This window comes from Equus quagga, chromosome 2, assembly GCF_021613505.1.
Source record: "Equus quagga isolate Etosha38 chromosome 2, UCLA_HA_Equagga_1.0, whole genome shotgun sequence".
NCBI classification, from domain to species: Eukaryota; Metazoa; Chordata; class Mammalia; order Perissodactyla; family Equidae; genus Equus; species Equus quagga.
The window spans coordinates 39,774,774-39,791,746 of NC_060268.1; the positions used below are offsets into that span (position 1 = coordinate 39,774,774).

General features: G+C 37.6%; 1 protein-coding gene across 5 annotated transcripts in view; it reads left to right on the forward strand.

The window, feature by feature from the left end:
• Positions 1 to 16,973, forward strand: part of STARD9 (StAR related lipid transfer domain containing 9) — a 126,882-nt gene that overhangs the window by 54,807 nt on the left and 55,102 nt on the right. For all 5 annotated transcript variants that reach the window (XR_006886907.1, XM_046649636.1, XM_046649653.1 and 2 more), the window contains 3 exons: positions 658 to 770; positions 9,461 to 9,530; positions 10,947 to 11,019. Coding sequence is in view for 4 of the 5 variants with exons in the window: in XM_046649636.1 (XP_046505592.1) it covers positions 658 to 770; positions 9,461 to 9,530; positions 10,947 to 11,019 (256 nt within the window). In the remaining variant the exon portion in view is untranslated. The remainder of the gene's footprint in view (positions 1 to 657; positions 771 to 9,460; positions 9,531 to 10,946; positions 11,020 to 16,973) is intronic.

Genomic DNA, 16,973 nt, shown 5'->3' on the forward strand with positions numbered 1-16,973 from the left:
AAAGTCTGCTTTCTTATTTAACAAAATCTTTACTGATTTTAATAAAGGATTGTAGCTGTGTTATTTTAAAAAGGAGTAAAATGCCGGTAGATACCTATAAGATTAGAATATATCTTATATAGAATCCTGGTGTATAAAACAGGTAAGGTAAGAATTGTCCTACTTAAATTAGGAGTAGGGACCAGAACACTTCTCACTTACCTTCCTTCATTGCTCAGCAGTGGCCTTTGAGATGCCTTCACAGAACAACATTTGAAAACCACTTCAAGAAACCAGCTTATAGACTCTGTGCTGTGGTGGCCTGATCAAGGCACAGGCTGATGGCAGCACGCCCTAAAGCCATGCTGAAATAGCCTCTTGAAGGCTAAACTTGAATCGCCACTGACAGTGTAAACCTAAAACAGTGAAGTGCTGACAGCCAATGCTAAAAACCCTATCGTACGCATGCAAAAAGAGACTCCACGGGGTACCCCAGCGTAATCAAGTTCTTAGAGTGTCAGAGGTAGAAATGGAACAAGAACCTAGGACCTTCTGGTTCTTGGCTTAGTGTTTTTCCTACCTTTTCCAAAATTAGTTGCCTTTTTTCACAATTTAATTTTGAAAATATGTCACCATTTTTCAAAATCTAATTATGTGCCTTTTTCTACTTGTCTCTAGTTTCCTAGAAATCTATAATGAACGGGTGCGGGATCTGTTGAAGCGATCTAATAAAAAAAAGTCCTACCCTCTGCGGGTCAGGGAGCATCCAGAGATGGGGCCCTATGTACAAGGTGAGCCACTGTGGTGCTAGAGGTCTGAGACCAAACTGAAGCCAGGGAAGCTCTCCTAATGGTCAATAATTCATTCAACAAACATACGATGAATACTTACTATGTGCCAGCTACTGTGCTGGACACTGGATATGTACCGATAAATAGAAAAGGCAGTCCTGCCCTCACAGGAAAGCTTACAGTCTTGTGGGGGTGAGTCAGAAAACAAGCACTTGATTACAAGTTGTGATAAAAAGCCAATTAAAAAATAAATAGATGTAGTGATGGAGAAGAACTTTGGGTGGTATAGGTGACCCATCTGCATGGGGCAGTCAGGAAAAGCTTCTCCAAGGAGGTAACATTTTTTTTTTTATTAAGATTATGATAGTTAACAACCTTGTGAAATTACAGTTGTACATCATTATTAGTCATGTTGTAGGTACACCACTTCACTCCTAGTGCCCTCCCCCCATCCCCCCTTTCCCCTGGTAACCACCGATCAGTTCTCTTTGTCTATATGTTAACTACCACCTATGAGTGGAGTCATACAGAGTTCATCTTTCTCTGTCTGGCTTATTTCACTCAACATAATACCCTCAAGGTCTATCCATGTTGTTGTGAATGGGACGACTTTGTCCTTTTTTATGGCTGAGTAGTATTCCATTGTATATATATACACCATATCTTCTTTATCCAATCATCAGTTGCTGGGCACCTAGGTTGGTTCCATGACTTGGCTATTGGGAATAATGCTGCGATGAACATAGGGGTGCATGGGACTTTTGTAATTGCTGATTTCAGGTTCTTAGGATAGATACCCAGTAGTGGGATGGCTGGGTCATAAGGTATTTCTATTTTTAACTTTTTGAGAAATCTCCATACTGTTTTCCATAGTGGCTGCACCAGTTTGCATTCCCACCAGCAGTGTATGAGGGTTCCTTTTTCTCCACAGCCTCGCCAACATTTGTCACTCTTGGTTTTGGATATTTTTGCCATTCTAACAGGTGTAAGGTGATATCTTAGTGTAGTTTTGATTTGCATTTCCATAATGATTAGTGATGATGAGCATCTTTTCATGTGTCTATTGGCCATCTGTATATCTTCTTTGGAGAAATGTCTGTTCATGTCCCCTGCCCATTTTGTGATTGGGTTGTTTGATTTTTTGTTGTTGAGCTGTGTGAGTAAGGAGGTAACATTTTAAGCTGAATCCTGAGGGGATACAGGAACCAGTCCTGTGAAGAATGGTGTAGCGAGGGGAAGAGTGTTTCAGGTGGAGGGAATAGCATGAGATACAGCCCTGAGAGAAGGGCTTGGTAGTTTCAAGGAGGCCAGTGTGTCTAAAGCACGGTGAATGGGGAGGAAAGCGGCCTGGAATAAGGTTGGGTCTATGGTGCTGGATCCCGCAGGGCCTGGACTGATTCCCAGGTCAGTCTCCTTTTCTAGGTACTTTTTCTTCCGTTGGTGGTGATAGTCATGGAGGTGGGGAGATGGTGGGCATGGGGCAGGGTCTGGGCTGCCTCCTCGTCAAGCACTGATATTTGGCGTTTGGTGCCATCTGTCCTACTCCTTTAGGCTAGGTCTTGCCATTAAGTAGGAACAGTGGGGTTCTTTTGTGGAGGAAGTGTTTACCCTTTCAGGCCACTCATAAGAAGTAACATGTAAATTTTATGCCCCTATTCCCTCAGGAATATGCTAATTTAAATTCCAACCGGAGAGGGACATGAAAGATCAAGAGCAGGTCTCTTCTCTGATCAGGGCATGGCTAATGATGTGCCAGTCACTGATTCTGCTACCCATGTCTTTTCCCAAATGTTTCATGATAAACGGAAGCCTGGAAACAACAAAAATACCGTTTACTTTGCTAGGAGCTAGTTGGGATTTCCTCTGTAAAACTGTGGATATACATATCTGTGTAAAGCAATATCTTCAGGTCAGACCTTGAGTTAATGCAGTAGGGTCACAATTTCTCATCTTTTCATTTTAAAATTAATTATTTAAAATTATTTTAAAATAATTTAATTTAATATTTAATATTTTAATATGAATGTTTTGTTGGGGGGATGGTGAAGGGAGTAACTAGAGGAGACTTCAAACGTAGTCCAACTGTCCTTATTGCATAAAAAATAAGATGAGGTCTGAAAGAAGTTAAGTGACGATCCCAAAGTCATACAGCTAGTTGCGGGAGAGTTGAAACTGGGAACCTTGCCTAGGACTGGAAGAGGGGAATGGGACAGAAGCTTGTCCATTGTGGAGACTTATGATCATAGATTCTTTGATTGACATAGTATCTGAAACCCAGAGAAGATATGAACTCATGCAAGGTCATACAGCTTGGGTCATATACCCAAGGTCATGGTGTTATAAAGGTTTCTAACATTCACTTTCTGTACCTATCTCATTGCACACCAGTAACAGTTTGAGAACTGGCCCCAGATTGTGGACCAACTTTGAGTAAGCACTGCCTTAGCAGATTAAAGGAATTCCCTCTTTTTTCTTAGTTTTCTAAGATTTTAAAATTTTAAAACAGTTTAAACTTTTGCAAAAGTTGCAAGTACAGTATAAAGAACCATTTGAGAGTAAATTGCTGACCTAATAACCCATCTCTCCTGAATATTTTAGGGTGTTTTTCCTACAAGTAAGAATGTTCTCCCTTATAGTTATAACTCAACCATCAAAATCAGGAAATTAACTTTGACACATTACTGTCATCTAATCCTTAGATTATTTATCATTATTTAGGTTTCATTAATTGTCCCAATAATTGTCCATTTGAGAATCATGGGTTGCATTTAGTTAGGGGTGTCTCTCTAATGTTCTTCAGTCTTTCTTTAACTTTCATGAACTTGACACCATCAAGTGGCACACAATTTTGATTTGTTGCATTACTTGTGATTTTTAGTTTCGTTGCTTAAGGTGATACCTACCAGGCTTATTCATTCTGAAATTGCTTGTTGTAATCAACAAGTATTTTGTGGAGCAGTACTTTGAAACGATGTAAATGTCTTCATCAGACTTTCCATTTATTTATGTCAATATGGATTCATGCTTTCTTATTTTATTCGTAGGTTATTTTATTTTTAATGATTTTATTCACTGGATTACCTTCTGTTACTGTTATTTTCTTATTTTGATGTGCAAATTGTCCTGGATTTAGTCAATGGAATCCCCTTCAAGTGCACTTCTGTGACATTTTGATGTATTACCATCGTTCTTTGAGCACTTGTTTGCTTTCTGATGTTTCAGGTTCATCTTCTACTTTCCCTGCCTCAGTCTTGGAATCAGCCATTTCTCCCAGGAACCTTGGTCCTTTTTATTGCAGAATAGTGTTTAGAAGTCAAGATCTGGGTGCTAGGTACGCTCACTGCTTTTGAGATGTTGCAACTCCTAGTCGCTCTGAGTGGGCAGAGCTAGGTAATAATTTGTGTTCACACCAGTACTTCCAGTTCCAATCTGACACAGCAGGGTTCATTCTGGGTTTCTCCCTTTTCATGTTTGTAATTCCTTTAACAGTGGAAATACTTCTTTTATCTGCTGCCTATGTGTAATCAGTCTCCTTGTCCTCTCTTTTATGTGGCTGCCTGCCTCACCTGGCAGTGGTTCGACAGCTTGTGCTGGGCCCCCTCACCACAGGAAGCCCTGCTCACCATATCCAAGTTCTGACACTGTGCTGGGCCGTCTGTCCCTACTCCCCACCCCGACTGTGCAGGTGCCTTCCTTGTACCCTTCTTGGTCTTTGTATCCCTTTGCTGGGCCTCCTTCCCATTCCTACATGGAAGCCCTGTTCACATTGCCAGTCTCTCTGGGGGATGCCCTTCTCACCTTGCTTGGGCTCTGACTTTGCCTGGTAGGCCGCCCCTACATGTGGACGGCCTGCTCACCCTGCTTGGGCTTTGATACCCTGCGCTGGGCTGATTCCATGTGCGGGTATTCTCTTCAGCCCGCTTAGGCTCTTTCTGTGCCAGGCTGCCACACATGTGGTCACCCTCTTCACCCCACTCTGGTGCCAGGCCTTCCCTGTGCATGGGTACCCTCTCACCCTGCTTAGGCTGTGACTCCACCATACCAGGCCACCTCTGTGTGGACACCCTCCTCACTCCTCTCGGGCTTGGACACTGTGCTCTGGGTCACCACGGGTCCCCCTCACCCTGATGTGGTTGCCTGCTTTGCTCTCTTCCACTTAATGACTTTAAGACTACATTATTCAGGAAAAGGAAGAGGTGCTAAGAATTTTTAAATATAAATAGCTACTGAATTTTTACAAATGTTCTGTGTTATATGATTTTTGTCCTTTATCCTGTTAATGTGGTAAATTGTACTGATTGATTTTTAAATGTTATAGCAATCTTGCATTCCTGGAACAGACCCAACCTAGTTGTGCTATATTATCCATTTTATTTTTTGCTGTATTTGGATTTCTTTTTTTTTCTAGAAGTTTAATAGATCATAAAAAGAATGAATTATTAATCTCCTTTAGACAACATTATAGGCGCAGAAATAAAGCAACTGTTTGAGACAAAATCCCTGGATTCTGGCCCCTTTTCTGCTAGTGATTTGCCATAGACCTCTTTCCTCATCTATAGATTGAGAAGGTTTAGAACTACATGATCTTCTTCAGTTCTTGAATTCCATGATTCCCCCTCAGTCGTGCTGGCAACGATCTGGAATTCTAAATGTGTTTGACTTGAGCTCTCTGGTTACCTCCTAGACAGCTTCACACTGAGGATGCCACCGTTAGACTGTTAGTATCTGGAGGGGCTGGCATTGTGACTTTTCTGTTTATCTGTGCCACCTCTCACCGTGCCAAGGACGTCATACATGTTCAATAAAGTTCTGGAGGCTAGAAGTCCACGATCAAGGTGTCAGCAGGGTTGGTTTCTCCTGAGGCCTCTCTCCTTGGCTTGTAGGTGGCTGCCTTCTCACTGGGTCCTCATGTGGTCCTTCCTCTATGGGTTTGGATTTCTGATATTTTGTTTGGAGTTGTTGAATCTATGTTGAAGAGTAAAATTTGCCTGTAATCATCGTCTTCCTTGTCCTGTTCCTCTTTTCTTCCTCCTATGTTTCTCCCTTTTTCCCTTGTCAGGTTTAGGTATAAAGGTTGTGTTTGTTTCCTAAAATGAGCTGGGAGGTGCTCCCTCTTTTTCTAAAAATCTGACAGATTTTTCATAAGGTTGGATTATTTCCTCCTTAAATATTGGGAGAATTTGCTGACAAAGCCTTCTGGGTCTGGAGGATTTTTTTGTAAGAAGGTTTAAAATGATAGGTTTGATTCTTTCAGATATTCTGTTTTTTTATTGCATCAATTTTGGTAGCTTTTCTTAAAAAAATAATCAATTTTTCCTAAATTTAAAAAATATATTTGCATAAAGTAAATATCTTATTATCTTTTTAATAAATGTAGGATGTCTCTTTTTTCATTCCTAACATTGGTTATCTATACCTTGTCTCTTTTTTCTTGTTCTGTGAAGGGCTTATTAATTTTAATTCTTTTCAAAGAATCAACTTTTGGCTTTGTGGATTCCCTTCATTGTAAGTTTATTTCCTATTTATTAATTTCTGTTCGTATTTTTATTATTTTATTCCTGTACTTTCTGAGTTGAATTTCTTGATTTTATTTTGTTTACCTCTGTGAGATGGATGCTTAGCTTGTTGATTTTCATCCTTTCTTCTTTTCTAATGTATTTATTTACAGCTATAAATTTCTCTGTAAGCATGGCTTTAGCTGCATTATCTATGTTTTAAGGTGTAGTATTTTCATCAGTATTCAGTTTAAAAAATATATAATTTTCATTATGATTTCTTTTTTGACCCATGGATTATTTAGAAGTGCATTTCTTAATTTTCAAACATTTGGACATTTTCTAGTTCTATTTTTATCATGGGTATCTACTTTAATAGAATTGTGTTAAGAGAACATACTTTATATTATTTCATTTAAAAAACGTATACATAGAACAGTTTGATTTGTGGCCTAGCATATGGTCCATTTTTGTAAGTTTTCCATGTGTGCTTGAAAATAATGTGTATTATTGTACAGTAGTTGGGCGTAGCATTTATATATTACCATTTATCAAGTTTGCTAATTGTGTTGTTTAAATCTATAACTCTAATTTTTTTCTGCTCATTTTATCAGATACCAATAAAGGGGTTAAAATCTGCTAAGATAGTCTTTTTCTCCTTTTATTTCGGTCAATTTTTGTTCTATATATTTTGGGGCGTTATTATTATGTGCATATGAAATTAGAATTATTAAATCTTCCTGGTGAATTGAACCCTTTTATCGTTGTGAAGGATTCTTCATCTCCAGTATTGCTTTTGCCTAAAAGTCAGATGTTACTGTAACTACACTAGCTTTTTTTTGGTTGTTGGCATTTTTATCTATTTTTATCTTTTTCCAGCTTTTCTGTATCCATATATTTTAGATAAGTTTCTTATGAAAATATTTATTTGGCTTTTGCTTTGTTTTATCTAGTGTCACAATTTGCTCTTTGAGATTGTGGTCTGTTTAAATTTAATGTAATTACTAATTTCATTTGGGTTTAAGTCCACTATTACCTTTTGTTTTCTCTTTATCTCACCTGTTTTATGTTCCTTATTCTCTACGTTCTTCTCTTTTGGGTTGATTAATTTTTAAATTATTCCGTATTTCTCCTCTATTAGCTTGTTATTAACACATGTTCTGTATTTTAGTAGTTGCTCTAGAGGTTACAACATGGATCACTGACTTATCAAAGTCTAATATTAATTGGTGATTTTACCTCTTCCTAGATAATGAAAGATCCTTAGAAGACTTGAACTCCATTTATCTCATCTTGACTTCATGCCATTTTTGTAGCTCTTAATTTTTTTTTCCAATCTCCTGCCTTCTTTGTGGCATTTTCCCTCAGTCCCAAGAATGATCTGTAGTATTTCCTCTAGTATGGGTCTGCTATTGACAGTTCTCTTGGCCTTCAACTGATTGAAAATGTTTTTATTTCTTCTTTTTTTTGAAGGAGAATTTCACTGAGTATAGAATCAAGTTGATGGTTATTTTCTTTCAGCGATTAAAAATTATTCCATTGTCTTCTGCCTTTCACTGTTCCTGTTGAGAAGTCATCACTCAGTAATTCTTTTAAGATTTTTTACTTTGTCTTTGGTTTTCAACAATTTAACACGAAGTACTTAGGGGTAGATTTTGATTCTTTTTTTAAGTTGTGCTGGGCTTCTTGAATCTGTGTTTTATATCTTTTTATTAGTTTTGGACGTTTCTTAGCCATTACTTCTTCTAATATTGCTTTTACCCCACTCTCTCCTTTTGGAACTCCAATTATAGACATGTTAGACTTATTCTCTGTATATTCTGTGATTCTTGTCCTGTCTTTGATATTTTTTATCTTTTGTCTCTCTGAGTTTTATTTTGGATGTATGTTTCTAACCTGTCTTCCTTTTCACAAGTCTTTTTTCAGCTGTGTCTAACCTGCTGTTAAACTTATATATTGAGTTCTTATTTTCACTTATAATACTTTTCATTTCTCAAATCTCCATTTGATCATTTCATTACAGTTTCCAATTTTCTATGAAATTTTATAATCATTCAGCTCCTTGAAAGTAATAAGCAGAGTTACTTTAAAATTATTGATAACTTCTACATCCAGATCTTTCTTAGGTCTCTTTCTATTACCTGTTATTTTTGCTGATTTTCATTTATGTTGCCAGATCTACTTGTATGTTTATTTTGTTATGATTTCATGCCAGACAATATTTGTTAAAATGTTTGTAGAAATAATCTGGAGATCTAGGACAATAATATCTTGCTGTACAGAAGACTTTTATTTATTTGTGCCAAGTTCCTGCACACACTAGTGATCCAGAATCACCTCAGTCCAATCCAGGGATTGAGAATGTTCACAGCTTAGCTGCAGTCCCATCAAAGGCTATTTACTTCTAAGTCAACCCCATCCCTGTGTTTTAGCCCTTCAGGTTTCCAATCCAAAGAAGTGGAGTTCCATAGGGCCCACTTTGTTCCTGAATCTCTAATGTAGAGATTCGCAAGCACAGTTGTGATGACCCTTTTTGACTTGATCAGTAACCAGCCATAAAGATTTACTTTCATGCCGTTAAAGAACTCTGCACCTATCTAAATCCCACCCATTCTACAGTGGCCAAATTCAAGTCTCGCTTCCTCCATGGAGCCTGCCCTGACTGCTCCTCTGATCTCCTTTACATTTATTATCTCTTCTACTGCTGCACTGCTTGGCCAGATTGTCTCGTATAGTATAACTTCTCATGATTGTAAACTGCAGGAAGATAGGTACGTGTGTCCTATATGTTTTGTATGCCAAACTGAGTCTGCCATTTTGTGGAGTGCGTAGCTCCTGTATACTTCAGGAATTTAGTGAGGGCCAAATGAAGTAATATATGAGTTTTCTTATAACCTACATAGCAAAATTGTAAGGAATTATTATTGTTATTGTTTTTAGCGTAACTATGATGTGACTTCTAGACTATAATCTCTGTGAGGGCAGAGACCTATGTTCCCAGAGCCTATCACAATGCCAGATCGTAGGCTTCCAATAAATGTTTGTTGATTAATTTATTCTCTTAATGAATTTAGCAAGTTCCCTCATGTCTATCAAATGATATGAAATAGGAATAATAAAGACCTCTAGGAAAAGGTTAAACTTTACCAAAAATTGTATTTAATTTCTTTTTTCCCTCCCTCACAAATCTGATAGGTTTATCTCAACATGTAGTTACCAACTATAAGCAAGTAATTCAGCTCTTGGAGGAGGGAATAGCAAACAGGTAACCGGTTTGATTGTTCCTGTCATTCTATCAGCCTCATTCTTCTGTCCTGTCTTCTCATGCTCCTTTGAGTGTATGATGACACTTCTCTCTGCAGCTCCCCACACTCACAATCAGGCCTTTCTCAGAACAGTAACGTACCTGGGGTAAGGGGCAGTGACTAAGATTTAGTGCTCTTCTCACTAGTAGTGAAGCTGGAGTTTGTTCTGGATATAATAATATTAGGCACTAAGCCCAGAGAGTTACTCAATGCTTTGTCTTATAAGGCACAACTTCTATTTTAATCAAAGAAAAGATTCTCACCTGTGTTGTCCTCTCCTCAGGCTTGATAGAGATGAGGACCAATATCATGTAAAATGTTTCAGAAAACCATTTTTTTCTAGTTTTGCACACTTGTAAAGGTTGCCCAAAAAAGACTGTTTTGAATCTGATATGAATACCTAAGGGGTGTAGATTCTCCTAAAAGCTATTGTAAATTGCGATAGCATTTCATGTTGTTAATTACTATGAAATGCCCAGAATGTCATTAGTATATATGCCTGAAAAAATAGCCTTTTTTTTGGTAAAAAAACGGAAGGAATTTAGAGTCTTCTATCTACCCTATTTTAGCAGGTACAAATTAATTGAACATAAAGGAAAAAATTTAAATTTAACATTCTACTCTTTGGGTTTTGTGGAACTCTCCTGGAGGCACTTGCTTCTGATCTGAGTGCCTTGATCTTTAAGTTTCAAGCTTCGCCTTTCCTTTTTGTTGTTGAATCATGAGACCAACCTCTAGATTTTGACTCTCTTCTTCACTTCTCCAGCTCCTCTGAGAACAGAAGTCAATGAGGTGGTCTTAAACTGAGGCATGATTGACTTAGATTTAGATACAGGAAAGACTCTCCTGACTTTAAAGGTTAACATTGGAATGAATTTCTCAGGGAGACTGTGAACTCCATCTGGCTTAAGCATGACATTGACGTAATTCAAAATCTTATTTCAAAGGCCTTTCTGGCACTGTAAGATTAATACTCTGTTTTTAACCACAACTTACTTTGAGCCTTCTTCTCCAGCAAGCTTTCCACCTCCGCCTGTCTTATTTAACAGGTCTGTCTTGGGGATATTCTTCCAGGTTGATGACACTCTAGTATTCCACTTTTAAACTCTGATTTTTACTTCTGTTGCTTAACAAAAAGGTTCTAGTGTGGTTTAGTATGAAGATACACTCCCTTTTATTCTCAGATATCAGTACTTAGGGTGCTGCTTCTACCCTATTGGACCACTCTCCTAACTATACTATCCTAAATATGGGGATATTTTATGATTCTCATCTCTGAACCTCAGCACTAACATTTCTTGTGTTCCCTATGGATCCTTAAGGATCTACCATATATAAACAATCCTTGTCCTAACTGTCTTCCTTTGTATACACAGAATCACAGCAGCCACCCATGTTCATGAGGCCAGCAGCAGATCCCATGCCATCTTCACTATCCACTATACAAAGGTTGGTTACCTCTTATATTAGATTAGATTTCTTCCTGTCCTTGTCCCTTTTGACTGCTTTCTTGTCTTCTTTCCTATTTCTTTTCCTTTTCTCCTACTCTTCCATTTACAGTCCTCTGATATGATCTAATACTAGGAGGACCTATATACAATCTGTTAAGCTATACACTTAGAAAGGGTAGAGGCATTTCATAAAGACTAATCAAAATAACTTCTACTTTTATTTTGCTTTTAACATTTCAAAGCGGTTTCATATGTGATCAGTATGGCATTTAAAATAAAAAGAAAGATTGAAATGAAAATAAGCTTTAAAATGAAAAAAAGATTCACTTTCATTATAATGGAGTGAAGAAGTCGACAAATTCTATCCCCCAAAAGCACTATAAAGCTGGACAAAACTGTCAAAAGTAACCATTTCTGTGTTGTAAAAATAGACCACAGGCATATAATAAACTGAGAAGTGTTTGTTCAAGAAAACTTCTGAATTGCAGGTAAACACAGCACAAATGTATGGTGTATTGCCTTGGGCTGCTCCGGTTCCTAACCACACTCCAGTCTCTTGTCAGTGAGCTCATTCAATCAGGGAAGAGAAGGCTGTGAAAACCAGCAGCTTTGTTGCTGCCACTGCCAGAGGTGTTTTCTTGCTTTGGAGAATCATCACTTAAAATGGTGATTTCAGTGGTGAGCAAACAAGGAGGGCCAGTGGCTCCCTTGGCCTGAGATTTTGGGTCTGTTTCAGGCATGAAATGAACTGGCAGATTATTAGGGGATTTTGCAGGGGTTCTGGGAGATCATACAGCCATAGGGGGCTTGATAAGATCCTCACAGATACTGAGGAGCAGAAGCTGTGCACATACACAGAGACTAAGTGGGCCCTGACGGACAGACTCTGCACATATGTGCAGAGGAGCCACAGAAGGCCCTATGGCTAGTGAATTCTGGGGTAATCTTAAAAACTACTGAACTTTTAATGCATTCCCCTGCCCACACATAGATCCATTAACACAGAATAGAAGTCTTATTGGTTCAAGATGTTTGATTACAGCTTCTGACCAATCTTTGGCTGAGCTCTAAGCTATGCAGATACAGGGTGGTCCCTAAGAAGCCAAGCTTAAAATTAAAAATAAGAGAAAAAAGTGAACAGAGACCACTTTGGCTGCATATTGTGGGGGAGACAGATTTTAGAGATTTAGTCCAGACAAATTACCAAAGAAAACAACCACTGCCACCCTCAATAGGAAAAAATCAGAATCCAGATTTGTTACAATGTATTATCTAAAAATGTCTAGTATTCAACCAAAATTATTAGACATGCAAAAGCAAACAAACAAGAAAGTGTGACCCAGGCTTAGGAAAAAACCAGTCAATAGAAACTGACTCGAAGTACTCCAGATGTTGGATTTGTTGTACAAAGACTTCAAAGCAGCTAATATAAACATGGTCAGAGAATTGAAGGAAACCATGGTTAGGGGGATTCTAGGGAATTTCAATAAAATGATAGAAAAAATTTTTTAAAACAAGAATTCTGGGATTGAAATGTATAATAACTGAAATGAAAAATTCACAAGTGGAACTCAATTGCAGATTTGAGATGGCAGAAGAATTAGTAAACTTGGAGATAGACTACTAGAAATCATCCAATTTGAAGAAGTAAAAAGGTTGAAGAAAAATGAACAGAGCTACACAGAGCTGTGGAACAGCATCAAATCTGCAACATAATGTAATGGGAATCTCAGAAAGAGAGAAGAGAGAATAGGCATAAGAAAATTTTGAAAAATCATGGCTACAAAAATCCCCAAATTTGTTGAAAGTCATTAATCTACAAATCTGAGAAGCTTAATAACTCCAAGTAAAATAAACACACAGAGATCCATACCTAGACACAGCATAGTCAAACTGTTGAATGAGAAAGAGAAAATCTTGAAAACAGCCAGAGAAAAATGACTCATCAGATACAGGAGAGCAATTACATAATTAATGGCTGACTTGTCATCAGAAACCCTGGACCTCAGAAGACAGAGTGCTGGAAGAAAATAAACTGTCAACCAAGATTTCTATAGGCAGCAAAACTAGCTTTCAAAAATGAAGACAGGGTCTGGCCCCGTGGTCAAGTAGTTTAGTTAGTGTGCTCTGCTTCAGTGGCCCAGAGTTTTGCCAGTTTGGATCCTGGGCGCAGACCTAGCACTGCTCATCAAGCCATGCTAGGTGGCATCCCACATAGCAGGACTAGAAGGACCTACAACTAGAGTGTACGACTATGTACTAGGGGGCTTTGGGGAGAAGAAAAAAAATGAAGATAAAATAAGAACATTCCTAGATTGAAAAGAAAAGAAAACAAAACAAAACAGAATTCATTGCTAGCAGCCCACCTTAGAAGAAAACTTAATGACATCTTTCATACTGAAAGAAAGTGATATCAGACAGTAACTTGAGTCTATAGGAAGACATGAAAAGTGCTGAGAATGGTAAATATGTGGGTAAATATAAAAGACTACATAAATATATTCTTTCTTATTCTAATGTCATTAAGAGAATAAGATTGTATAAAACAATGTAATGCTGTATTATTGTACATCATATATATATACACACACATTGTCATATATATGACAGTAATAGCACAAAGGAATGAGGAGAAAAAGAAGATATATTGGAGTGAAGTTTCTATATTTTATAGGAATTAAGTTAGTGTTATTTTGAAGCTGATTATAAGTTAAGATGCATATTGTGATCCGTCGAGCAACCACTAAGAAAATAGCTCAAAAATGTAATTAAAAAATCATCAGAGATTAGAATGGTGCACTAAAAATACTTATTTAACACAGAGAAGGCAGTAAAGGAGGAACAGAGAAACAAAATATCATGAGACATATAGAAAAGAAATAGAAAACAACAGACATAATTTTGAACGTATCAATAATTACATTAAATGTGAATAGATGAGGGTAAAAATTATCATACTGGATAAAAGCAAGACCCAACTATATGCTGTCTACAAGAAACACTCCTTAGATTCGAAGATACAGATAGGTTGGAAGTAAAAGGGGGGAAAAAGATAAACCATGCAAATAGTAACCATAAGAGAACTAGAGTACTCTTAGATTAGATTAAAATAGATATTAAGACTAATACTAGAGACAGACATTTCATAGTGATAAAGGGTTCATACATCAAGAGGCTGCAACAGTTATAAATGTATGTGCTTCCAACAATAGAGCCCCAAAATACATAGGGGATAAATTGACAGAATTGAAAAGAGAAATAGACAATTCAATAACAATAGCTGGAGATTTCAGTTCCCTACTTTCAATAATTGATAGAACAACTAGACAGAAATCAGCAAGATATAGAAGATTTGAGCAACATTATCAACCAGTGTGACCTGACACTTAAAGAACATTCCACTTAACTTCTGCAGAGTGCTTGTTATTTTCAGGTGCATATGGAACACTCTCCAGGATAAACCATATACTGTATAAAGCTAAAGTAATCAAGGTAGTGTGGCATTAACGTTAAGATAGATGAACAGATCAGCAGAAGAGAAAAGAGTCCAATATGGACCCATACATATATAGGCCACTGATTTCTATCAAAGTTACAAAGGCAATTCAGTGGAGAATGTATAGTTTTTTCAACAAATGGTAGTAGAATATTGGATATCCACATGCAAAAACGAACCACAAAACATTATGAAACAACTTTGATCCATATGTTGCACTTTATCCATAAATTAACTCAAACTGGATCATAGGCATAAATGTAAAACCTACAGCTGTTAGACTTATAGAAGATAACATGGGAAAACTTTTGTCACCTTGGATTAGGCCAAGGTTTTTTCAATATAGCACTAAAAACACAAATTACGGGGCTGGCCCAGTGGCGCAGCGGTTAAGTTTGCACGTTCCACTTCTTGGCGGCCTGGGCTTCACTGGTTCAGATCCCGGGTGCACACATGGCACCGTTTGGCAAAAAGCCATGCTGTGGCAGGTGTCCCATATATAAAGTACAGGAAGATGGGCATGGATGTTAGCTCAGGGCCAGTCTTCCTCAGCAAAAAGAGGAGGATTGGCAGTAGTTAGCTCAGGGCTAATCTTCCTCAAAAAAACCCCAAAAAACAAAAAACACAAATTGAACAAAAGAACAAATTGAAATTTGGAATTGGTAAAAATTGAAAACTTCTACCCTTTGAAAGACACTATTAAGCAAATAAAAAGAAAAGCCACAGATAGGGAGAATTTATTTATAAAACATACATTTGATAAAGGACTTGTATCCAGAATATATACAGAACTTTCTCAACCCAGTAATAATAAAACAACTCAAAAGAGTGGGCAAAAATTTTGAAGTGACACTTCACTGAAGAAAATACACAGATGGATATTACCCACTTGAGAGGATATTCAACATCATTAATCATTAGGGTAATGCAAATTAAAACCAAACACGATACCACTACCCATCTTTTAAAATGGCTAAAATTAAAAAGAGTGATTATACTAAATAGTGGTAAGATGTGTCGGAGCTGGAGTCCTTCTACACTACACTACTGCTGGGATGTAAAATGGCACAACAACTCTGGAAAAGAATTTAACAGTTTCTTTAAAAATATATCTAACATATGATTCAGCCATTCCGCTCCTAGGTATTTTCCCAAGAGGAAAGAAATCATGTATCCATGGAAGACTTGTACACTCATAGCAGCTTTATTTGTATTGCTCAAAACTGGAAACAGCCAAATTCCATCTAGAGGCAAATTCCATCTAGAGGTGAATGGATAAACAAACCATCCTATATTCATACAATGGAGCAGTACTCAGCAATAAAAATGGATGAAGCATTGATGCCTGCCTCAACATGGGTGACCTCAGAGTAATTATGCACAATGGAAGAAGCCAGACGTATAATTCTATTTGCATGAAATATCCTGAGAAGACAAATTTATAGAGATTGAAAGTTGATGAGTAATTTCCTGGGGCTGGAGATGGGAATGGAGATTGATTGCAAACAGACTTGAGGGAATTTGGGAGGTTATTGGAAATGTTTTAAAACTCAGTTTTAATGATGGATGCACAATATTAAAATAAAGCAAAACAAAACAAAACCCACATTGAATTTTTTTTTTAAAAAAGGAAAAGTAGTTTTGCTCTTGAGGGCTGGATGCCCCTGAATAGAACAGAGAGAGGCCGAGTGCCTGCCCTAGCAAGTTAACATGCTGTGACTCAGGTTAACAAGAGAGAGGACCTCAGGGCCCCCACTGCTATGGGTCTCTAATGATGAGAGTCGGAGCCCCTGAAGAGGAGTCGAGCATTTTCCCTGGTAAATTGTGCTAAAATTCCTGGTGCCCCTGAAAGTTGTGCTCAGAGGACTTTGTGGGGATTTGCCTGCTTACTCTGTGATGTCCTGCTCATATTTTTAATGAAAATCCAGGGTTTGCTGATTATATCTATCAGATATCAAGGGCTCATCTGGTTCAGAGCACATTAGAATGCAAATTTCTTGAGTTAGCTAAAAATATCACCTTGGCTACAAAAGCAAAAATAAGCAAGGGGACTATATCAAACTAAAAAGCTTCTGCACAGCAAAGGAAACCATCACCAAAATGAAAAAGCATCCTACTGAATGGGATAAAAATATTTGCAAATTATATGTCTGATAAGGGATTAATATCCAACATATACAAAGAACTCGTACAACTGAATAGCAAAAAAACAAACAATCCAATTAAAAAATGGGCAGAGGATCTGAATAGACAGTTTTCCAAGGAAGATAATATAGATGGCCAACAGGTACATGAAAAGGTGTTCAACATCACTAACAACAACAACAAAAAAACGAGTTCATGGATAACAGAATAAATTGGTAGTTGCCAGAGGTGGGGTGGGCAAGGTGTGGCAAAATGGGTGAAGGGAGTTAAAAAAGTACAAACTCCCTGCCATAATATAAATAAGTCATGGG